At 33.1% G+C, this 25983-nt stretch overlaps 1 protein-coding gene across 1 annotated transcript in view; it reads right to left on the bottom strand.

Annotated features, from left to right (window-relative positions):
* The window catches only part of LOC128175671 (TPR and ankyrin repeat-containing protein 1-like), a 65435-nt gene extending 45171 nt beyond the window's left edge, over positions 1–20264 (bottom strand). The window contains exons 1-15 of the mRNA XM_052841483.1: positions 19989–20264; positions 19457–19616; positions 18943–19290; positions 17412–17681; positions 16702–16952; positions 16448–16601; positions 14648–14794; positions 14159–14392; positions 11454–11714; positions 9161–9314; positions 8583–8809; positions 8197–8457; positions 7446–7601; positions 6792–7045; positions 6082–6438 (exon numbers count right to left, since the gene is read on the bottom strand). Coding sequence (XP_052697443.1) covers positions 6082–6438; positions 6792–7045; positions 7446–7601; positions 8197–8457; positions 8583–8809; positions 9161–9314; positions 11454–11714; positions 14159–14392; positions 14648–14794; positions 16448–16601; positions 16702–16952; positions 17412–17681; positions 18943–19290; positions 19457–19616; positions 19989–20231 — 3477 coding nt within the window. The 5' untranslated portion in view covers positions 20232–20264. The remainder of the gene's footprint in view (positions 1–6081; positions 6439–6791; positions 7046–7445; positions 7602–8196; positions 8458–8582; positions 8810–9160; positions 9315–11453; positions 11715–14158; positions 14393–14647; positions 14795–16447; positions 16602–16701; positions 16953–17411; positions 17682–18942; positions 19291–19456; positions 19617–19988) is intronic.
* Between the last annotated feature and the right edge of the window lie 5719 nt (positions 20265–25983).

The following is a 25983-nucleotide window of genomic DNA, read 5'->3' as shown; positions in this document are numbered from 1 at the left end:
TTGTAACTGACTATGGGATGAAAAAAAAATTGGCTATTAGTAGAGCAAAACTCGGTTATGGCGAAGTCCTGGGGACCAATGGATTTGCTGTGTTTTATCCGTATTAGTTATAACCGTATAACGAATTCGAAATAATACCTATAGCGAATTTGTTACATAATTGTTTTTGTCCAAGAGACTACATTATTTGCTATTTGAGACTTAGAATGAATATAAATCCTTTTGAAACCTATAATGACCGGATTGTAAAGTGAAGAATTTATGTGTAAACAAATTCATTCAAACATTATGTCAAATGGTAGTGCTAACGTTTCATACTAAAAAGAAATTCGTTTTTTAAGTCTTAAATTTCGTCATGTTTAACATCTACACGACTAAAAATCAGTTCGCTATATCCGTTAGGAATTCTGCCTGGTACTTTAAAAAACTTCGTTTTATCCAAGATTTTGCTATATCCGTGTTCGTACTAAACGAGTTTTACTGTCTACTAGCAACTAGCTACGAGGAGTAAGAAAAGCTAGCTACTACTAACTGGCTACGAGATGAAATAAAAGTACACTACAGGTAACTTGCTACTAGTAACTGGCTACTAGCAACTGGCTAGGAGGAGTAAGAAAAGCTAGTTACTAGTAACTGGCTAAGAGATGATAAATACTTGGCTACTAATTACTGTCCATTTGACAAAACACACCTACCTGATTTCTACCTGTGTTGCTAATATGTACATTGCAGTATATTATCCACATACTTTATCATCTTTTGTGATATCGTCACCTAAAAATGCCTTACAAATATCTCATTTTTAACATCTTTGTCATTACATTTCAAATGTCTACATAATAGATAAAATATATCTACAAGTGCTGTCAATATCAACATTTGACTAAGTAATATACATGATTGTACCCTAAAAAAACTCATATAGTTGTACATATATTGAAGATATCTACAAGTGTTGCTTATTGCAACATTTTATACACATGGTTTTACAACAGAAATATTCAGATGTCTTAATCTCATAGACTAATAGTGCATTTCGTTTCGAATATCTTTTTTTCAACAGTTTTTTCCATATACATGTACCTAAAGTACAAGTGTTGTTAATTTCAAGATTCTATTAAGTAATCAACATGATATTACAAAACAATTACTTAGATATCTCTCTTAATCTCGTCAGCTACTACTAAATTATGTTACAAATATCTCCATTTCTAGACAGTTTTTTTTCTCATATATCTCAGGTAGCTGTACATATAGATTAAAGATATTTTCAAATTTTGTTTTATCTCGTCAGCTACTAGTGCATTTCGTTCCAAATATTCAAATTTTAGACTGTTTTGTCCATTTACCTCAAGTCGATGTATATATAGATTGAAAATATCTACAACAAGAGCTGTTAACTCCAACATTCTATTAGGTCATCTAAATGATACTACGACACAATTACTGAGATTTCTCTCTTAATCTCGTCAGCTCCTAGGTCATTTCGTAACTAAAATCTCCCTTTTTAACAGTTTAGTCTAGATATATCAAGTAGCTTCACGTGTAAATTAAAGATTTCTACAAGTGCTAATTGCAACATTCTATTAAGTCATCCACATGATATAACAAACAAGTTACTCAGATATCTCTTTTCGTCAGCTACAAATTCAATTTATTCCTTTTTTAACACTTTTGTTCATATATCTCAAGTAGCTGTATAAATAGATTGAAAATATCTACAAGCGTTGTTAATTACAACATTCTATTATATCATCAACATAACATTATGACACAATCTCCAGAAATCGTTTTGATTCGCCAGCTACTTGTGTATTTCGTTTAAAGAATCTCCATCGTTTTACAGTTATGTCAATATACTTTAAGTAGCTGTGTATATAGGTTGACGACATCTACAACCATTGCTAAATGCAACATTCTATGAGGTTATTCACATGATATTATGACAAAATTACTCAGATATATCTTTTAATCTCGTCAACTTCTAATGTATTTTATCAAAAATATTTTTTTCATCAGGTTTTGTCAATAAACCTCAAATAGCTGTGTATATATAGATTGAAGATATCTACAAGTGTTGTTATTTGCAACATTTTGTATATAATCCACATAGTATTATGACAAAATTTCCAAGGTACCTGTCTTTATTTCGTCAACCAATAGTGCATTTCGTTACCAATATCTCCTTTGTTTTCAATTTTACAATTATAGCAACATTATATCAGGTCATTCCATGATATTACGACACAATTAGTAAGTATTCTCTTTTCGTCAGCTAGTAGTGAATTTTATTACAAATAACCATTTTTTAGCACTTTCGTTAATATGTATTTCAAGTAGCTTTATAAATGATTGAATACTTAAAGTATATGTACAAAACTGTTAAAATTGGAGATTTTTGTAATGAAACCCACTACTAGCTAAAGAACTATCTGATTAATTGTGTCGTTTTACCATGGCCAAATAGAAAATTGCAATTAGCAACACTTGTAGATATCTTTATTTTAGATTTACAGCTACTTGAGGTATATAAAAAAGCTATTAAAAATGGAGATATTGGTAACAAATTGCACTAGTAGCTTACGAGATGAAAAAAGATATCTGCATACTTGTATCATAATATCAAGTAGAAGGCATGAATATTGAAATTAACAACATAGGTATATATTTTCAATATATAGAGGTCCTTGAAGTGTACGGACAGAACTGTATAAAATAGAGATATTTGTAACGAAATACAGTATTAGCTGAAGAGAGATATTAGAGTTGTATATATCATCAATCTATATGTACAACTATTTGAGATACATGAACAAAACTGTTAAAAAAATGGAGGTATTTGTAACGAAATGCACAAGTAGCTAATGACATTAAAAGAGATATCTGAGTAATTGTTTAATATACTTGTTTAATAATATCATGTGACTAACCTGATAGAATGTTGAAAGTAACAAAAGTTATAGATATCATCAATCTATATGTTCAGCTATTTGAGGTATATGAAATAAATAAACTAAATTGTTGAAAAATAGAAATGCTTGTAACGAAATACACTAGAAGCTGACAAGATTAAGAGAGATAGCCGAGTTAATGTATCGTAATATCATGAATAATAGAATGTTTCAATTATCAACACTCTAGTACATATCTTTAATCTAAATATACAGCTACATGAGTGATATTGACAAAACTGCCAAAAAAAAGATGTTTGTAAGAAAGAAAATATCTTCAATTTATATGTACAGCTACTTGAGGTATATGGGAAAAACTGTCTAGAAATGGCGATATTTGTAACATAATGCACTAGTAGCGGGCGAGAGTAAAAGAGCTATCTGAGTAATTGTGTCATGATATTATGTGGATGACCTGATTGAATGCTATAGTTAACAGCACTTGCAGATATTCTTAAGCTATATTTACAGCTTCTTGAGTTAAATGGACAGAGCTGTCTGGATATGGAGATATTTGAAATGCACTAGTAGCTGACGAGATGAAGAGAGATATCCGAGTTAGTGTATCGTATTTTCACGTGGATCCTAAAAGAATGTTGAAATTAACAACACTTGCAGATATCCTTAATCTATATGTACAGTTACTTGAGGTATATGGACAAAACTGTTAAAAATGGAGGTAATCGAAAAAAAATGTACTTGTAACTTCTGAGATTAAGTAACATATATGAGTAATGTTGTAAAATCATGCGTATGACCTAATAAAACATTGCAAATAGCAAAACTTGTAGATATCTTCAATCTATATATAGAGCTGCATGCGTTACATAAACAGAACTGTCTAGAAATTGAGATATTTGTAACGAAATGCACTAGTAGCTGACTAGATCAAGAAAGATATGAGATTAATTGTGTCGTAATATCATGTGGAGGGCATAATAGAATAATGAAACAACTCCTGCAGATAAACGGAATACACCAATTACTGATAAAATTACCAGAGAAATATGAATTTTTTAGGGTACAAAATTATGTGGATTACCTAGTTAAATGTTGATATTAACAACCATTGTAGATATATTTTATCTATTATGCAGCTATTGAAACGTTTTTACAAAGATTAAAAAATGAGATATTTGTAAGGCATTAATTAGGTGACGATATCACAAAAGATGATAATTCATGTGGATGATATAGTGCAATGTACATATTAACATTACAGGTAGAAATCGTAGGTTTGTTTTGTCAAAAGACAGTTACTAGTAGCCAAGTATTCTTTTATATCGTAGCCAATTACTAGTAGCTAGCTTTTCTTACTCCTCCTAGGCAGTTACTAGTAGCTAGCAATAGTAGCCAACTTTTGTTTCATCCCGTAGCTAGTTACTAGAAGCTAGCTTTACCTATCTGCCTACTATTGGGACACAAGCAAATAACTATAATTTTTATGCTGCATATTTCAATAGCAAGAATCCAACTGACCTCATCTCTTCTCAAGTACGTACAATGCCGGATTTTGTGAACATACATTGTATGACTCACTATAAGTTTGTAATAGCTTTACTACAATAAAACAACTATAAATGAATATTTACGTTTACAACAAATCAGAGTTTGCATCAGGCGTGTCCTGTTGTTTTTGCCCTCAATGTCTTAAGGTGGTTCTATACACCCAGAGTTAATTCCAATTTTTAATAGAAGATCATAAAACATAAACTTATCAGATATGAAAATGATGATAGAGATACTCTAGGTATTTTTAAAGAATTTTTAAATGTTTTTTCTTGTTTTTGTAAAATATTTTTTAAAAAGACAGCTATTAACAAATTGAGAGAAATTTGTTTGTCATATGATGGATATTTCCTTCGGACACATAAAAATAATATAACACTTCTTAACATACAAAAATGTTATTATTGCAATTTTTTTTAAGCATTTCCCCCAAAAATAATTTTTAATATTTTCTTACTCTGTTGACAAATCATCTGAAAAAGTTGCTTGATGTTATAAGAAAATGTATTTTAATAAATGTGACATAAAAAATTAAATGAAAACCATTGCAAATAAACACAAAAAATATTTTAAATTTTATTTGGTATGAAAGTTCCTCAGGAAAGGGTTATCGTTCCTTAGTCCCAAGGCCCAAACACCTCATTTCATTTCTGAGTTGAAGAAAATTTCTTAAATATAATGTTGAAAGGATATATACATACATATTTCAATATAGACTTCGCCCTGTATAAGTGAATATATTCGCTTTAATGCAAAACTAAGTTAAAAAAAAAGGGAACATTGATTAGGCTAATGGGATTTATGTATCCCAACCTGAGAGAAATTCAAACCAACCTTCTCCTCCCCGTAAGGTGTCGATTTTAATGTGCATTAAAGTATTTTATAATTGAAATATTTTCACCGGTTTAGAATTTCACGGTATCAAACCAAAAAATACGTTTTAGAAATTTTTGGAAAGTTAAAAAATGTATTGTTCCCAACGGGAATCGAACTGATGATCACTGGTTTGTAGTAAACCCACTAACCCACTGCGCTACGGTGTCACATATCAATAATGGTAAAGAAACTATTTAAAAATTATACTTGATTTTATTGTTTATTTCGATAAATAATACCACACAACGTGAAGGTGTCACATACCACATTACTTATAAGTAATGAATTTTCCAGTTATCAAATTAAACTATTAATTTAACAAATTTTTAAAAAGAGCGGTTCCGATACAATTCGCCTCAGTGTAAATCAGTGTAAATCAGTCAGTACCGGAATTGCATGCTTCCAGATTTACTTGTTGGCGTACTGCGTCATCAAAAAAGTGGTGTATAGAGCAACCCTAAAACTCTCTTTTTCTGTAGAAAGCATTTATGTTTAACGTTTTTTATGATTTATCTATTGCGCAAAGTTCTTTTTATTTCTCATGGTGAAATAGTTTGGAAAGTGAAATGAAAATGAAAAAAAAAATAAAGAAGCAAACGGTAATTAGCGGTGTACAACAAGTAATCAGATGTGTGCTGTAAGCAGATTGGCTCAGCCAAGCAAAGATATCATAATAGCAAAGTATTACAGTTTGTTTAAAATCACCGCTACTCTTTTCAATTTGAGCCCTTATGTCCCTACTAACCTCTGATTTGTCCATTTCTATAGTTGCCTCTTTCCTTTGTCGGAAGTTTGGACTCTCATCCATCCTAACCACTTCTGGTTTAAAGATGGAATCAGGAATATCAGGCAAATTGTAAATTAATTCTTCAATGTGTCTTTTCAGAGCTTTCTTTTGCCTGGGAACCAATGTTTTATAAATTTTATCTTGGCTTTCTTCAGACATAGAAGAAATATCTTCTTGTCTTTCATACAACAAAAGATCTTGCTCATCTTCTGCTATATCTTCTGTCTGAGTTTTTGGACCCTTGATTCTCTGGGTTATAGGTTTCTGTTTCCTTTTTGGCTTTACTTCTCCTCCAAGTGATGCAAGCCAAAAGAACTGAGACAGAGAAACCGGATTTCAATCATTTGCAGTTATCTTCTTATATTTTAATTATTACGGAATAATAATAAGTAGACGGGTACAAAGTCTAGTTTACTTTTGACATATGATGTATCGCTGAAAATGATTTATAACAAGTTCAAGTAGATTTCAATTTGCCTATTTTGTAATTTTCGTGTCAACAGTGTATTTTATATGTTCTTGCGGTACCTGCTTCCTCCTTAAGCCACTTACTGTAATATACTACCAAGCGTGATGTTTACATTTGAGTAAAATACTGTTTTAAGATTGATTCAATATCTTTAATTTATAGAAAAGTTAGATAGAATTATGTACTTTAGTACACATACCTGTAAGCGTCTGTCCTGTGTAGGGTTGAGGTAGTCCTTAGGAAGATTGTCCTCTTTGTTTATAATCGAAGCATTCACCTTCTTGTCAAACAGAAGTTCTGTTGCCTTCTGTGTAGTGGCACTGTATTTGGCTTTAGCTACCAAGTGGAATAGACCGTCTCCATCTGAGTTTGTCTGTGCTGGGTCTAAAATGGGGTACATCGCTGGATCCTTCTCATACAAATCAAAGAAATAGTTCAAGATGGAAAAATTTCCTGAAACAAGAAGAAAACTTGCATGGTAAAGCATGAAATATAACTCTTCTCTTTGATCTTGAGAGCATAACAATGAACAGGAGAGCAAAATTAAAATACTATTTAATGCTAATTTCGAAAACATTCCGTATGTCAGGTCATTTTTTGCCACGATCTATTTTATGCATTTTCGCTATCACATTCACGGGAAAAAAATACGCAGAAATTATGTCTGGTATTGATTATTTTAATTGAGAACTTTTTAAATTGCAAAAGATGACTGACGCAAATTAAAATGTTTACATGTTCACCAATTATTGCAAATTTTGTCCCGTGCGAAAAAAGTAATCCAAATATGCGGTGATTGAATTAAACAAGGTATAAAGGTAAATTATAACATTGATATGAATTCTATTCTAACCTTTGTCTCTTTCCAGGGCTATAGACAATGCAGCATGAATGGGTGTGTCTCCTTGATTGATGGTGAGATGGACTGGGTTTGCACCCCATTTTAACAAAATCTCCAATACTTTGAATTTACACGCCTGTATAGCAGCAAGGATGGCCAACTTTCCATCTGTAATATATTTAAGAAGAAACTCCTAAAAATGCAGAAATTTAATTACAGCAAAGTTCGGCACTTAAAAAAAATGTACAAAACAACCCGATTTATTTACATGTGTGAGAATGGATAAATACTAATGTGTTTAACATTCAGTGAAAATTGAATGAAATCTATTTCTTTTCTCTATTGTGTTTACCAAATGGTAAAATATCTTTCTTGAGCTTCTTTGTTACTATAATATACACGTAACAAGATTTATGTAAATAACAATAAGTATGCAGTAAAGATAGATACAACAAAAGTGAAAAGCATAATGTATAAAACAAATCTTTGACCCAAATGAAGTTTCGTAAATGAAAATGCTATTAAATTATTTTATCATATACTTTCTAAATTGAGGTTACCAAAGATATACCTGTTATATAAATGACAAAATGTCTTTCTAGTTCAGGGAAATTAGATACAATTAGAAAACTGGAAAATCTTGCTAAATACAATTCTAGGACAGTAACGATTTTTTTTTCTTTTTTAGCAAATACCGTGTATTCAGTATCTATCATTACCATGCAAAAAACTATTAGGAAGACAAAAAACAAAGCATACATGCCTTTATCTAACACAGCTCCACCATTCAGCATGCAGTCTACTACATCAACCAAGAGTTGTTCTGACCCCTGGAAGGACGAGTGTCGAATGACCTTGGCCAGGGACATAGATTTGGCAAAGTTGGGAAGAGACAAGTCTCCGTAGTGAAGCCTGTGTTCTTTGACTGTGAAATACATTTGTCTCCACTTCTCATTGGCTGCTAAACCATTGATGATCTGTTCATAAAGTTTGTGCGGTATCTTGGCAAGTTTATCTGGAATTTCTGAAGAAAGAAAACAAAAATATGAACAAAAATAAATAATGAAATAACAGCTTAAATTTCATGAGATTAAAAATCAGTCATGAACTGACCTTTGGTTGATAATGAACAAATGAAAATAACTATACCTGGGTGGAATGATCCCCCGAGGGAGGTAATCACTATATCTAATGCCATTTCTTCCATCCTCTTGTGCTTCTCATGCTTGTGATCTTTCTTAAGTACTTCCGCTAGGCGCAAATATGCATGTCTCATGTTGTTTTCCTGCAGAAATGCTTTTGCTTCATCTATCCTTGGCTCACAATATTCTTTACAATACGAATCCAATGTCAAATTTTTCATAGGGTCTTTTTTCCTGTTAAAATCAAAATTAGCGGGCACGTGTTGTACAAACCATAAAAACTACTTAGCTCAAAAGAGACCATGAAGACAAAGACCGGTTAACATCGCCGACTGTAGATTCCTAATCTTACATCTGAACATAATTCAGTGTTTTGTATCAAATCCCAAGAATATGAAATTAAATTATCTGATTTTACATGGCAATTTGATTGAGCTCAAAGTTTTTTTTAAAATTAATACCTAGGAAGATATTACATGTAAGAAATTTATGTAGACTGTTACGGACTTCTATTCGTAATATAACTTGGATTTGTATTCCTTGAGCTTGAGAAAGACTAATTAATTCCTGCAAGGATATTCCTACCTTGCCTCCTCGGCCTTTCTCTGGTTCTGTATTTGCCTCTTTCTTTCCACCTCTTCCATCTCTAGCTGAGTCCTCTCCCCCTCTTCACGGTTCTCTTTCGTTTGCATCTGCTTCTCCTGTTGTTGATTCTGTCCCTGTATTTCTGCTTCAGCGGCTGCAGTATATATTAGATATATGATGATTGAAGATAACCAACATTGGGATCTTGAGTGCATATAAGTGAATGATTGTACTAGATAAGAAGTTATAACATGTAGAACACAACATGCAACAAGGCACAAGTCAGAGAAATCATTATCATGATACAAGTTTATCAAAACAAACACGTTGACAAGCAACTGGTTATTCCAAGACAGCAGGACTGTGTTAATTTACCAAAGAAGCCAACCTAAGTATGTAAAACTGTGTCAGGTCACTTTCAAAGTAAAAAAAATTAAATAAAAAATAACGAAATAAAAAGCATAAATAAAAGAAAAATACCCAATAATACTTAACAATGCTACTTTTAAGAAATGGCAAGATATCATGCATTGAATAAATTTTTTTTTAATGAAACGGCGACCCCCCCCCCAACCAAATCACACCAAAACATCCTGCACAAATGCATATTCATACTTTCGTGTTATAAACTTCGTGCTTCAAACTTAATGAAATTCTATTCGTTGTATAAATATCTTATCAACCATCCTTAAATTTTCTGGGTTTTTTTTTAAACGTCTTAACATTCTTTATAATGTCCTTGGAAAATTAATCTAGGTACCTAGCTAAAATTTTAACTTGTGTTCTTTAAAAATAATGAACACGAGAGCCTTTGCTGTATATAAAGTCTAACTCTTCGAATTAAGACTTTATTTCATTTCCTTTTTAGATTCTGTTTGTCGAATATCGAATTCATGGTCTCCTCGCACCTTCTAAAAATCGTGTCGAACACCTTTTTGCTCTTTGCAACGAGAATGTTTAATATACTTTAAATTCCTATTTTACGCGAGTACTTAATACCGCTAGTCTGCAGATTTGTATCAACCCGCGAGAATATAAATTCGCGAGCAACAAGTTTCTGTTAAAATTTCATATAGTTCAAAACTGTCTGAAAAAAGCGAGATTTTAAACTTCGCGATTGTTGATTCTCGCGATTTTACGCGGATAAGGAATCTACAGGGATTATTTTTCCATGGTGTTTTGCCTTGCTTTACCCTTAACCGGAATCACAGAAGAAGGACAACGGCTGTCAGAAGTATTCAATTCTGACTATTATGCTCTGAGCGTGGCTTTTTACCATGTTTTTTTAACAACCGCTTTTCGGAAGTGTTTCGCAACACACTTTGAAAAACAGAATGGTGAACAATTATTTCAAATACAACCTTGAAATGTGACCATTAATGCTTGGGTAACATATTTATACTGTGAAAGTTTATGACATTGATATTATCATTTTTTCAACTGTGTATTGTGAAAATTCATTCTTCAATGTTGAGTTGTATTGTCAGATATTTCGAAAAACATTAGTTATAAATCACGGCGAGAACATACCATGCAGCAGAACTGGATATATTAACTGTATCAAGCAACGGTGTTGGATTTTACCCGTTATAGGACGCACTTAAGGATATATTCATATTTATTATACTTTCATATTGAATACTGAAATCTGATTGGTTTAGACGCAGATGGTAATCCGTTCAATTACCCTCAGCGTTAGCAACACACTTGGCAACGAGTAACACAACGAATTGTTACATGCGCGTAAATTATGCGCGTACGGTTCGCCGTAGACTTCTCTTCATTTCTATATAAAAGCAGTAACATTTTCTTTAAAATTAAGACATTCAGTATAATAAAATAAAAAGTGTATGTTTGGGAGGGTAACTGTTGAAATTGACACTCCTCGAAAACCATTGTCAACCTCAGCTTCGCGTCGGTTGACAATGGTTGTCTCGGGGTGTCAATTTCAACAGTTACCCTCCCAAACAGACACTATTTATATAATAGTGCTACTAAACAAAGTTAAGACATTATTTATATAAGTTATTTTGGTGTTATCTATTTCATCATTAAATTTTGTTAATATATTTAATGTTTATATCTTCTATTAAATAGGCTGTGTTAATGTTTGTTTAAAAATGTTCTCTTTGATTTGTGCAAATTAATGAGGGTGTATAGTACACATCCTTACAGATGGATGTAAGGAATTATGATAATGAAATCAAAATATTAAAATAAGAATGGCATTAATAAACCAATATCAAAATAATGTGTCCCTTGACTATAAGCACCCTTTACTTTATAAACTCACGCTGTGTGTATTTCTTCAGTATGCCATACACCTCTTTGTTATTGCTGGGATTCACATAGTCAATAGGTAGGAGCTGACTCCTGTCACGCACTGTTGGAGACACGCCCTTCTGGAGCAGCAGCCTTACTATGGTGGCTATGAGCTTTCCCTGAGGACAGTGAGACATCTTAAAGAGGATGTGGAAAGGGGAATCCCCTCTACCATCCACAAATTCCATCTGCCTTTGATTGTCTGGCATGTTTTGTAATAACGCAATGTTTTCTGAATAAATACATACTTAATTAAAATCACAAGCCATTAGAAATGGTACTTAATTTGAGAGCATTTTAAAAGGTCAAATAGAATAAGCATTTACTAGTTGTTACATTTTTGTTCATTAAAAAAACCTGACAGCGAATGGAGAGTATACTATTATACTTAAATTCAAGAAAATTAAAGACAACGAGAGTTCAGAGATTTTCATTTATTGCAAGACAAGTCTTAAGGCCTACCAGAGCCAACCAATTATCAATACGTACATGTAAAAAGTGATGACTATGAATTTAAAATAAAATGCAATATGGTTAGAGTCAACAGATGAAGTGAACGTTTATGAACTGGACTTTTACAAAACCATAATCTGTTATAATAAATTAAATTTTGATAATGTAATTGTTGACTAGGACATAAATCAGTGCGATATTATTAATAGTTCTTTTATTGTCACAGTCACTGGTTTAAATAATTTTCAAAGCTTCGTTACAATCTTTTCTACTAGACATTAGTATAATATTTCAGTTACTTATATTAACACACTGTGGTATTAATGTTTATTATGTCCTTATGATACCGTCGATGTTTTCAGCCTTAACGTCAATTCATTTGTGATCAATATTTAATTCATGCAAACTTAACCCAAACTGAAATTAAGTAAATGAACGGGTGTTTTATGGTTTTTTTTGTTGTGACCGTGTTATAGTATTTTTGGTAAAACATATGCTAGTATGTCTTAGCTCTTTACTATAGTACTGCCTTCATGTAAGTTAACTGTGATTTCATTAGAATTTATAGGATTATAATTTTAAAGAGACACGGTGACGTAAAAAGGAGAGGGTTGGATAAAATAGAACTTTAGCTTTTGTAAATTTTGTTCTGTTTTTGGAAATATGAAGTTTCACAAAAAAACCAAGTTTTGTAAAGTAAAAATTCAATTGTTACGGATAAAAACATAATTATTTGTTGGCTCAACGCGCAAGTGTTGTTCATCTCTCCTTTTACAATTACGCATGCACAGAAACGACATAAACAATCATGGAGTCTAGGCACGAAAAACGAAAAGTCGGTAGACCCAGGGTTTTGACTGGTTCTGTGAAGATAAAAGGAACAGGACGGCGGTATTCAAAACAAAGGTTTATCTTGGCGACCAATATTACAGGATGTTGAAGAAAGTCACGCTAAACGTAAACTTAAAGCCGTTCCGGATCATGTAATCTTCGTTGTTCTGGTACATTCAAATAATAATTTTCGTCTGCAATCCGGTGCAGATGAATGCACAAAACTTTGGCTATGATCATCTTTCAACCCAATCTTTTGATTATATGAAAAATATTTACGAAAAAAATTTAAGTTTGAGTGAACATGTCTCTATAATGAATATTTTTTGTCACTTTAGCATACTGATTGAATTAGCAGGGACGTATATACTCCTGGAATTAGGAAGTAAATCAACTTATCAAATATCTACAAACTTTAAAAAAAAAAAAAAATGACAATCCGTGAAAAGCTACCACCATAAATTTAAATGATTTTACAGAAAACCTTTAAATTGTAAAAACTCTAATGACATAATGGTGCCCATAATGGTTTTAAAACGAAAACTGTATATTTTGTCAGATTGTGTGCAGTCCAAGCACGTTAGCGCCGAGGACAGTACAATATCTGACAGAATGGATAGTTGAAGGCTATTCACTAACTTTAAATATTTTGTCTCTTTATTGCTTTTGAAAAGTTTTTTTTATCGTTTTGCTTTATTTTACTTACATGGCACTATCCAATGAGTTAACAATAAACATCAGGCCAAAACAGTTCAATTTGAGTTAGTTATGTAAATAAACTAAATATTGACTAAAGGAACACTTGTCAAGACGACGACGATGTTTAAAGAAAAAAGCTTTTTGCACTGATCGTTGTAGTCTTCATCGCCCAATGAAAAAGCATGCGCAAAGTTACTAGGCATATTTAATAATTCCCCGTACATTGCTCATTATTGCACAAACAACGGTATAGAGGATGGTATGGTTATGTATAATTAAGTTATTAATACCTGGAATTTCAATTTGAAATTCTTTTTCGGTCCAATTTCATACAAACATACAAAGATACATTTTTTCTCTTTTATTGTGTTTCTGAGTGATTTAGTGTTCACCCCAGTTATCTGCACCAGTCCAGAATGTCACCCGTAGCCGTCTTATAAGTAGAAACGCATTGGACAACTACAGGTAACTTATTGGAGGGTTGCAGGACAATATATTTACTGGACTCGGTTTAACATAAGATGACGTCACAAATATGTTTTAAGTCTAATTACTCCCAAGTACCAACCGAATGTGCAGACCAATAAACACGTAAAGCAGGGACCAACGCATTAAATGTTATTTGGGAAGCATTTTGTTTCTCAGAGGAGTACGAACAGTCACCACACTAAGAGTTAGATCCCATTACATTACCTGTAAGGACACAGAATCTGACGGCAGCAGTGAAAGGGGTGTCCTCCTCTGAAGACTGGAACCTTAGTAAGGTTCCGAGGTCTCCCGTCTGTATGATGAGGAACAAAACTAGAGGAGTGATCCAGTCATTGAGGGAAGCGGGGTCTTCATGGCTCTCCAGGTATTGGAACAGTGTGTCGTACGTGATCCCCTGCAAATCTGCATCTTTCGCTATGCCGCTAGGGATCACTTGTCCTGGAAACGGGAAAGCAACTTCTTGATTAATTCTTATTAGCATATTAATTTCCTAATGTTAACATTGATCTGCTTATGTTTTAGCTGGACTGAAATTAAAGAAAAAAAGAATGATAGTGAATCTACATGTCAGACAATATACAAGTAGTTGTACTGTTAAGATATTTGGGCCTTTGTAGAACACAACTTTTCACATTAAAATATGCAAGATTCACTTGAATCAATCAAAACTATACTAAACTACAAACAGCGTACCATTGATATATTGGAAGTCTATGCCCAGGACCAGGTATCTGATGGCCGCCCATTCCCCTCGGGCACTCAGTCTAGTCAGGACCTCCAGCCACACTTCACTGCTAACTTTACATAGACCTTTGTAACTAGCCTCCAACTCCTGCTTTTCTGTAATGTAATGCATGCAAATGACTACATCACACATAACATAACTTTTTCTTCTCATAAAAACGTAGGTAATCAAAGATTATAGCGCTCACCGAGACGAGGAATCATAATTATGAGTCCAGATTTATTATATATAGAATAATAGCTTACTATAGCTTACACCTGCTCCAGCATCAAACAAATTGAAATCAAGCTCGGTATCTGAAATAACCTCTACATTACCGATACACTTTAATTGTAATATAATCTGTGTAATTGTGTGTGTGATTGACTAAAAAAAGATTCACTTCATTATGTAACCAGCTCCAAGACCTAACACAATCTTGTTATAAAATCTTACATCTGCCTAAGCATCCAGATAATCAAGATCACTCTCCATATCTGAAGCTAGCTCTGTAATTCATTTACATAGTAAAATCAACCATGCAAGTTTAAATAAGAAAGTACAATTATTTGCATAAATATGTGGCCTGCTCCGAAAATCTTAACCTCTTCCAGGATCTAAAACCATTGGTTCAAATTCAGTATTCAAGCCTGTGGAGTGCATCAGTAAAACAAAATTGTAATACATTCACGCTAAATCAAAGAAGGCTCTTTAGTTCATGTTTCCACATCACATTTGCATGAATAAACTCAGAAACGATAATACAAATACGTGTAAATTTTCATTGAAAATTTGCTATACTAGTATATTCTGTACATCAAAGAAAATACGAGAGAGAATTCTTACTCAGTGCATTTAATATGAAAAATCCCGAGAGTTCCGAATGTCAAAATGATGTGTATTTGAAGAGAGTAAAAAAAAAGTTGGTGAGAAAGTGTTGAATTCTTCATTGATATGAATAATATTTTTTTAGATGAAAGGTTTTTAACAGCCTATAAATGTTTTTTTATGAATAATTTTACTGTTATTTTCAATGCAGCTTCATTAATTTGCAATAAATTCGTTTCGGAGGGATTCTGCATTTTTAAAAAGTATTCTTACTAAGCAGAGTGTAGCGAAATTAATAGCATTATTGTAGACTGAAAGCTTGGTTAGGTAAAAGTCAACAATACGGTGTGTCGATGTAATTATTTCGTATATGTCCGATATCATATGCAATGTCAACCCCAGCACGCACGGGTCAAAGTCTAGTAGTTGTTAAAGTATCATAAGATGCACCATCCATGCAAGTTCTGTGACGATAGGACCAGTAATAACTTAGATATAGCTATCAAGGGGCACCTGCTACAAAAACTCTAACCAGCTTCAAACCCTTAAACTTCTTCAGTTTATGGCCTAGATTCAGCATCCAAATTATTTAAGTTCATAAGGAGACATATAGACACAATAAATGCGAAATAAGCATTATTTTATTATTTGAATTAACAAGTAATCAACTATCACTCGAAAGAAGCCCCCGATTAATCGACAAGGGTATCAGAATGCTGTAGAATTATAATTGTTCGTTGGGGACCAATGTTCGTGGCTTTCGTAATCCTTTCCCAAGAATTTACACCCCACGAAAGTATATACAAGTATTTGTTTAATAAGTATTGAAATTATATGAAAATTGCTACCAAAGAATACATTTCCACGGACAAGGAACATTTTGGCTACCATCGAAAATTGGCCTCACAAATAAACATGATTCAACAGTAAATTTGACAAACCTGTGATATTTGAGAAGGACGCGACAGCTTCTACAAGAATATTGCATTTCTCCGAATGGGTGCCATTTCCACTGTAATATCCCTCTAAAAATACACTGAAAGATTTCTGGAACAACTTCTTTTGTCGTAAGATTAGGCCTCTTCTCCAGTGCCCCTAAATTAACAGCAAATAGTTCTAAACCACACTACCATTACATATACATTTGATCTAAAGATGATAAACAATATTAAGAGACAAATTTGAGTTGATAAACCTTCATCCATGTTGGGTCACACCTGACTGCTTCTTCAGCATCTTCCAAGGCCTCTGTTACATTATGTAGGGTAGAGTGAACAAGGGATCTGTTTGTCAACACTATTGCTGCTTCGCGAGTCAAATTTTCATAGCCGTTTACCATAAATATAGCTCGATTATAGAAAATCAAGGCTTCCTCATATTCTCTTTTTTTAAATGCTGTGTTTCCTTTCTCCTTCATTTCTATGATTTTTTCCCTCACAATGTTATCTGTGAAATAAATTTTTCTAATTTCAAAACCTGATTTGGTTATGACCATTTTTATAAAGCACTGTAAACGTATTATATTTGGCGGGTACGATATTTGGCGGTAAATAGTTTTGTTAGCGTGAATATGAAATAGCATACTCCTGAATGCGACCTTTTCTATACATGTATGCGTGGAATTTAGCGATGTACTTGATTTGGTAGAAGCCGCATTCCGCCAAAGACGCTAAATAGAATACACAGCGAAATGTTATATGTTTACAGTAGTTGGAGATCAATCACTTGTTAAATACTGTATACTCTTTCTAGCACAAATACTTTCCATTTTCTTTAATCCGTTGAAATTGACATCTCTCGAAAACCAAGGTCAACCTTCGCTTCGCGTCGATTGACAATAGTTTTCTCAGGATGTCAATTTTAACTGTCACCCTCCCAAACAGGCGCAATTTATATAGTAAGTACCTGCAACTTTTGTGGCGGTGGACAAGATACTGAAGCCAAGATCATTTGGTGTGAGATAATCAATGGCAAGTTTGCCGTTCCTGTCTGGGATGGATGATTGACAGCCATTGTTGATCAGGAGGCGAAGCAGGGTCTCGCCAATAGAGTCATTGATTCTCCCAGAATGCACCAGCACATGAAACGCTGTTCGCCCCTCTCTGTTCAATGCATCCTTTGTCTCTGGTGTTTTCAAATACTGACTGAACATCAGTTTTATCAAACTGATCTTTCCTGTGTAGAATCAACATCCAATGAATTGCAATGAAAAGACTTATCATCTTAAAACTAATTCTAAAGATTATGGTTGTACGAGGGTCAATCAAAAAATACGAAGACTTTTGTCATAGCTATGTTACTTAACGTCATATCATTACTAAATTTGGTAGACATAATTTAGCAGTAGTTTCAGACAATTTGCAAGAAAAAAAGTTAATAAATTTCTTTATTTCTAAGAATTATCGAGAATTTAATCCTGCAAAAATGAGGTCACGGCGCACGGTCAAAATGTGTGTTATGTCAACAATAACCCATATAATGTTGAAAGTATTATCTCTATAAATTTGGCTTAAAACCAAATTATATTGAAACTTCAAATGTAGTATAGTCATGGTATTCTATGTACCAAATAATGATAGGATATATTATTTTGTCGAACAGATATTAGCAACTAAAGTCAGATAGTCCTCTTTAGAATTGACTAAAAACATCGACGTCGCCTGACGTCACGGCGCAACAAGAAGTACAAATAAAATGGATTTAACTCAGGAAAAAGCCGATACATGCTCAATGGTGCAAAAAATAAGTCAACAATTATTTGCAAGTTTGTATTTACCTGTAATAAATTTTGTGGGGATGGTGGTCATTGTATTTTGAATATAAAACAGTCCGAAAGAGAGTAGAATATCTGTAAATATTTGGTCATATAAGAAGTAACGTCAACCGACGTTCAGGGTTATCCTTACTGTAAACTAAAATATACACGGTTAGAAAATGAAAACATTGAAGACCTAACTTATGATTCTCAAGCAAATGTGTGCAAATAAGATGTTAAGTGGTTCAGTGCCATTTTAAATTGTAAGAAGAAAGGCAGAAGAGACTAAGCGTGATATAAAGATGGGGTATATCTATAAACTGTGCGTGTTTAATTTTGACGTCATGTTTTGAACGTTACCGTGCGCCGCGGTGACAAAACATGTTGTTTTTAAAAAGGGGTAACAAAAATACCCTTTCATCAAATGGACTAAAACTTCGCATTTCAATAACATAAGTGTTGGTGCACAGATTAATCTGTTAAGTATGACTTTCATGAAAAATATATGATAGACAGCCGCATTGTCTTCGTATTTTTTGATTGACCCTCGTATTTGTGCCACTTTATTCCAAGTAAATCTAGATTTCGAAAAAAATTGTTCTTCCCTTCTTAAACTATACGTAATTGTTGTATTGGTGAAATATAATTCTTTGTAAATCACAGACACAGATTTAGACATACCTGTATCAAGTGCAACTTTCAGACCCACATGAATAACAGGTTCCTCCATCTTCTGTTCAATGTCTTCACACGATGCCCCACTCTTCAAGAGACAAACTGCCAAATCCACGCCAAACCTCTTCAGCTGAGTTATAGAGGTATTCTTCAAAAGATTTCCAACTGAGAGATTATCTATAGGGCAGCTGGAGGCGGATGCATCCAAGGTACTCGGAGGACCGGCGTGGACCCCCATCACCAGCAGACTGACCCCCTCCCAACAGTTGCTGCTGGCTAATCGCTGCAGCAGGTTTCTCTGTGTCTGAATACTGCTTAGGTGAATCTTGGAATTCTTCAGGTTTATGGGATCATCTGAAAGTAACCCAATTTTTAAAATATTTTATAATTTTAATGCTATTTATCAAAATCAGGCCTGTATCCTGATTCATTTATTGCTATAAAGAAAACGTTAATGTTTATTAGAGAGCTAAACCAACATAAGCCAGGGAGTTTAGTGTGTAGGTAAAGAACCATTTACATCTGAGCGTGATGATGATAAAGACGATTTCCACTAGGAATCTAAGGATTTCCTCCTCCTGGTCTTGGCTCACGGACACATTGTATCCTCTTATGAAGCAGTCCAAAGCACAGTCCACCTGTCCCAATTTTTTGTGGGCCTGTGCTGCTCTCCAGTACCCCTGTGTTATTACAATGCATGAAATATAATGATACATGTACAATAACTGTTTCGTTTTAACACAATGCATGAAAAGATAATTAATGATCCAGAACAAACCTTGGGTTAACACAATGTCAAGTTATTAATTAACTGACGCAAAACTAGTTTTAAATCAACGTTTGATAATCAATACCCGGTCAAATTAAATTTAATTTACTTTATCAAAATATCAACTTGCTTGAGAAGCCCAAACTTTTAAGATCATGGTCTTATTTATACCATTCAGGTTTTTAAAAAGAAAAAGGGATAACTATCTTAACCATTATTTTTATACAATCCAAATACTAGTACTCAAATGATGGGAAACTGCCGATGTCTCCATATGTCTTACTTTAATCTCAAATGGGTCCAGGTTGGTGCTCATATTGGCGTCATCAAGGGCGAGTTTGTAGTACACCAGAGATCTATGGCTAAGGATTTTCGGAATTTCAGGACATAAATGTGGCAGAGTTTCTGCTATTTGCAGGGCCTCTGTGTAGAGCTCCAGAGCCTGCTGTAACCGGTTATTGTTCAAGGCCTGCAGGGCCGCCTGTTTCTTGTGATTGAAAACCTGGGTCTGCATGTGCAAGGACATGGCTGTCGGGTGAAGATAGAAAACTTATCTATATTTCATCTGTAAATGAGATAAGTGAAGCTCATTAAAGGTGATTTTATCATGAAGGTGTCACAGTTTGACTTTGATCCGGATATAAACAAAATGACAAAGGGGTCAACATCGCTCACCTGATCAACAATACCCTTTACTGTAATCAAAACAGCTTTGTGCAGTCAAAAACAGAATATATTTTAGTACATAATGTATCTTTTGAAAAAAATTGAAATTTTCTCCAAATGATATTTTATTTAACAGGTATTCACATTTTTTGTTTCGGTGATTATTATTTCAACAATCTTAATTTTTAAAAATATATCATCATACTTTAATACACAGTAAAATTACAACTTGCAGTTTTGGATTTTTGAAACAATTTATTTCCAAAATATTCAACATGATTTTTTCTCCCCAGGGACCCCTATATAAGTTTTGGGGTAATGGTTTAAAAATTTTAGAATTTAAACAATATTCTAAAATTAGAATTTGAACTCCTCCTTTCGGCTTCATAAATGGTCAAAAGGTCAAGGTTTGAACACGTGAGATTCAACAATCTATCAGGATGATTTCCTTATTGTGTAGCATTGCAGATCTCAAGAGGAGTTTAAACAGTTATTTTTACAAATATACTCCTATATTTTTTAAACCTTTTCTAGAACAAATTGTTGAAGGGGTCAAAGTTTTCACTGTATGGGAATGTTTGTGAATGAATAATTTCAGATATGAAAGCACTTGTGAAATTTTTGGAGATTTTTTCCTATTTATTTCTGAAGTATATTTTAAATTGAACTTTCACAAAACAGAAAAAACACTTCTGTATATAATCAAAATTTATACATAAACATAGGTAGTATTGGTTTGATTTATTCATAGATATTTAGATATGATGTAAAGGTACTTATTGCTCTATAAAAAGTTATGATATAATTAAGTTTTAAAATTTGTGAATAATTTGGCATTAAGAAGAGATCCAAGACCTTAAATGTTCCAAATATTGAAATAAAACGTCTCGATAAGTATAATACAAATCATAAATGCACTTTTTTCAGAAGCATTTTTTCTATGAACAGTCTTTTATCTATTAATTGCTTACTGATATTTCCATTGAACATTGATATTTTTCATTTTACTTTATATTAATTTTTCTGCTCAAATACATTAAGTTTTTGAGAAGTTTTTAAAGCATTTCCTTCTTAAGTATCTATTTAAACCTTCCCCCAACTGTAGACCCCCCTTCCGAAGGGGAACAAACATGGAACTACACTACTCGAAATTTCCACTACTTGAAAATGTATCTACACAATTTTAAATTTTTTTTCCGTCAAAATGGATTAAAAAAAAAGATTTTAAAGATTTTTGGTGATATTCCTGAAATATATATACCATTTATTGAAACATTAGATGGTTTTAATCATATAAATGAGTTATTTTATTACCAAATTAACAACCAAGTTAGTTTAGTTAAATATATTGTGTATACTGTTTAGGAGGTTTTTTTTTTAACAAAAGGGTCCCTATTACGAACCACAAGAATTCGACAAGCTACCGATAGGAGATAGTAAGAGATTGGTTTTAAAAAATCATACTTTACCGACAAGAAATTTATACCATTGCTAGGAATAAAGCGGGCGCCCTCAGGGATCGTATGGTTTGTGGAGAAGCAATTTAGAAAAAAAAAGTTGTTATCCTAGGCAGATCTGAATTTCAACAAAGCTCCCCAGATAGCTTATTCCTTTATAAGTAGTGCATATAATTGGTATAATTGGAAGCTACCAGAATGTTTTGTGGAAGAAAGGACCGTGATCCTTTTGATTCTGCAAACAGCTTTTGTTCCATCTTTTAAACTAATGAATCTTACAACAGTAAAGAGACCTTAACAAATAAAATAGAGTAAGATATTGAATTTTCAGTTGATAAGCGAGTTTTCGTACCATTGTTGGTGAATTAGTATCCACGAAACAATTAAAGCAGTTTTAGCTCAGACACCACTTACTTTGCTCTTATACTGGTGATTACACTAGATGCATAGGAGAATGCTTAGTTCTTGTTTAGTATCACAAGCGAAAATTTGACAAGTTACCGCTGTTCATCGCTGAAGGTCAGAGTTCCTGTTAGGAAGACGCTGGCTTTCAAAAAATTAAACTAGCAAGAAGTGTTTTTGGATTGCTTTGAATGAAATGGACGCCCCAAGGTTTAAATGGGTTGATTTTTTATCAGCTGACCTGTGAGCCGATAAAATTAAACAATTTAAGGACCAGGTTATATGATTGACAACCAATCCTCTACAAGAGCATGACTGGTGATTGGCACAATTTAAGAACATGTGGAAATGAAATTGAGAAGATTGGTGGAACTTGGTGTTTTAAAAACACTGATGCACAGTTTCTTGGCAGCACCTGTTGTGGTGGTTCCTAAAGACATATCAGCAAGGATTTGTGGAGACCACAAAATGACAGTTTATTAGTGAAGAAAAAACCCTCCGCCGACATCGATGACATGTTCGTTAGCTTAGTCGATGGACAAAAAATTACTTGGATAAGACCCAAGCCAGGTTTTTGTCAGCTTGCCCAATATTCGAAGCTACCGTTTGGAGTCATTTCTGCCAGTGCAATCTTCCATTCGGTGATGGATCATAGATGACTTTCATAACAGCCGTGATGGCGCAACAACTCATCTTCAAAAACCTTTTATGGAGTGTTTCAACATGTGCCAAACTGTAACATGCTCTGAGCAGTAACGTGGGAGTTCTTCCGGACAGAGGGTCTATATCAGGTTACTTTTAGATCATAAAAGTAAATCCAATAAGAGAGAAAGTTTAATCAATAAACAATGCACCCAGGCCAACGAGAGTAGTAAAGATAAAGACTAAATAAACATAGCTAATGATTAACCAGCGGAAAAGGTAATTGAAATAAAACATTTCTTTACAAAAAAATCAATTGGCTTTAATCGTTATCTAACTCTTTGCATTACTTCAGACTTAAAATTTTAATAATTTGTAATACAGGTAATACTATCAAATATTAACCACAAGCAGTTTTATTTATTAAATTGGTAAAATAATCTTATCTATGTAGTTTTTATGAAAATGTTAAGGAAACCATATATCACTATTTATATGAAGGCGTAGAGGTACAACGATTGCAAGCAAAATCTGTTAGAGTTTGCAACTCCAAAAAATTAGAATTGACTTTGATGATAAAACTTTTTTTTTTTGGTGATATAGAAGTTGGTTGTAGTCAAAATAGTTCAATATACACTTGTTTTGATGAAAAAAAAAATACATCTACAGGAATAGATGCCTGAAAAACCAATTGATAATCAATGGTCATAAAACTGATACACAGTTGTATAAAACAATACAATACTGTTCAAAAAAGAAATAAATGAGATTGATAAGTTTAACATAGATGGCAAAATAGATGCGATTGATAAACTCAGACACACTAGAGCCCTATCCTTTCCCTGACTCCTCTATCTCTCTTAATAAATATGATATCTGAAGTGTTATTTTCTCATAGGGAATTTTCATAATGTATGCAGTGTCGATGCAATTGTTCATTACACTGTTTAAAATATCATGCATCCTTGAACTGTTTCATTAATAAAATGTAGAAGGTGATACCTTTTCTGGGATTTTTTTAACTACTTAAGTGTTTTTCTTTGAAAACTGAGGACGGGGTTACAGTCATTCTAGTAGTTGTTGAAAAAAGACCCTGTCGTTAGATTGCTAAATGGGAAAACGTTTTCATAGTTTTAAGAGTAGACAATGATCCCTGAGAGCAAGCTTTTAATGTGTTACGAACAAGCGATAATCATGTGACTCTTCCTTAGACGGCGTTGGGGCAGTTATTAACGTAGGGTGCCTCAGAGAGACCAAAAGCTTTTGCATCATAAACCTTAAGCGCAAAAAGAGAGACGCTATGCCCAAATAAAAAAAAATGTACAGTTGACAGTACTCGGGTCAATAAATAAATTGAAAAGTGCTGCTTTGGACAAAAGTTTACTTCGATGACTGATACCAAACTATGCTGTTTATTTTGGACCTGAGAAAGGAATTCTTCTCTTAGCAGCTCCAAGATATCATAAATCTTAAGTGAAAGAGAGACGCTATGCCCAAATAAAGGATGTACAGTTGATAGTATTCAGTGTAAGGTTTATGATCGAGATAACGATTGCGTTGGTCCTGGCTGCCTATCTGTATGATTTCCGGTACATATTCTCTGGAAAAAAAACCGTTGGAACTCTGATTACCTTTCCCGGTGGCCACCACTGGGACAATTCAAAGGCAGGGTAGAAATTTGAAAAAGAACAGTCCAAAAATAGCAGAGGCTGTAAGAATGGACCCGGTTTTGACAATTTTTCTAAATAGGTAACAAGCTCATGTGTCTGATACAGATCTGTAACCATGTTTGACAGAGGATTGGGCTTTCACTGGGACATGTAGTGCATTCTGTGGGGGATGCAATATTTTAAGAATACTGCTGACTATTACCAAGCAGCACAAAACAGCCCGTGCGTGGTGATGTTGAATAAACCCTATTATATTTGTTGTATAAATACAGAAAATGTAAATAAAAAGTTGTAACGCAATTTATTTAGGATTTTTTAAAGAAAATTCATATGTTTACTAAAGTTCGGAAATGTTGCTAAGTGTGATTATGATAAAAACATTATATATATATATTTACCTTTTAGTTACGAATCGTCGTTTAAATCATTTTGCATTCTAGATAAAAGTAGTTTGTACCTTGTACCACCTTCCGTATTTTTTTTTTCAACTTTCTTTTTAATTTCAGGTTAGCGTAGACAAATGTCAAAGTCAATATGTATTGTGAAATAATGGGAAGGTTTCTATTGTAAAAGTGAACCTTTACGCAACCTGTTATCAACATTTACAATCAAAATATCAGTTTAAACTCTAGACCATTCTACTTATTAATTCTGTGACACCGTTAATATGTTTCTGTAACAAAAACATACCTTTTTGAATTGTAGAGGTTATTTTCATTTTAGATTCTTTTAAATGAAGATCTAATTTTAGCGTAGGGAATTTCCATGCACCATCATAACATGTTTACAAACAATCGTTTCAAAGGAAACGTACCAATTTTGACAGTAGTAGGAAGCTACAGGAATTAAAAATATTAAGTATAGTGAGTCTACGGGGTTTGGTAAGGCTTGGTGGTACATATTCAAAGATATATCAAATATACAGTCATACGTTTGTAATTTTTAGCCTATTTACCATAGCAACAAGCATTATTTATATTATATTATTGGTTTGTTACTAAATCCCAAAAACAGATTATAAATTTTCCGTTGAAGAATTTTAATGTGTAGTAAAACTGAAAAAAATATATATAATTTTTGAAGTGTTTGGTTTAAAATTGGCAAAACGTTGTTCACTGTCTACTTATGTCAAAAAAGCAATTTAAGCAAGGGGGCCGATTTATGTGTGTGGTTTTTTTTACGTAGAAATCAAACTCTTTATTCTTTAACCATATATTTAAATATATATTTAAATATATACAAATAAATTAGCATCTCTAGTATATTTGCAAAGTCTCAAGAAAATCTACTATCTGGTTCTTTTTAGGAGCTATCTCGAAATACAGGTACATGCATTTACTATAGGAATAGAAAAGACTTAAGTATACGTTTACTCAGAATGAAAAAAAATTCCACTGATGATAATGAAAAACCATCTGTTGTGTATAAAAGACCTATCATG

The sequence above is a fragment of the Crassostrea angulata genome, chromosome 1 (genome assembly GCF_025612915.1).
Source record: "Crassostrea angulata isolate pt1a10 chromosome 1, ASM2561291v2, whole genome shotgun sequence".
NCBI lineage: Eukaryota > Metazoa > Mollusca > Bivalvia > Ostreida > Ostreidae > Magallana > Magallana angulata.
Note: the sequence above shows the minus strand (reverse complement) of the source record. Positions and strands in the feature narration are given on the sequence as shown.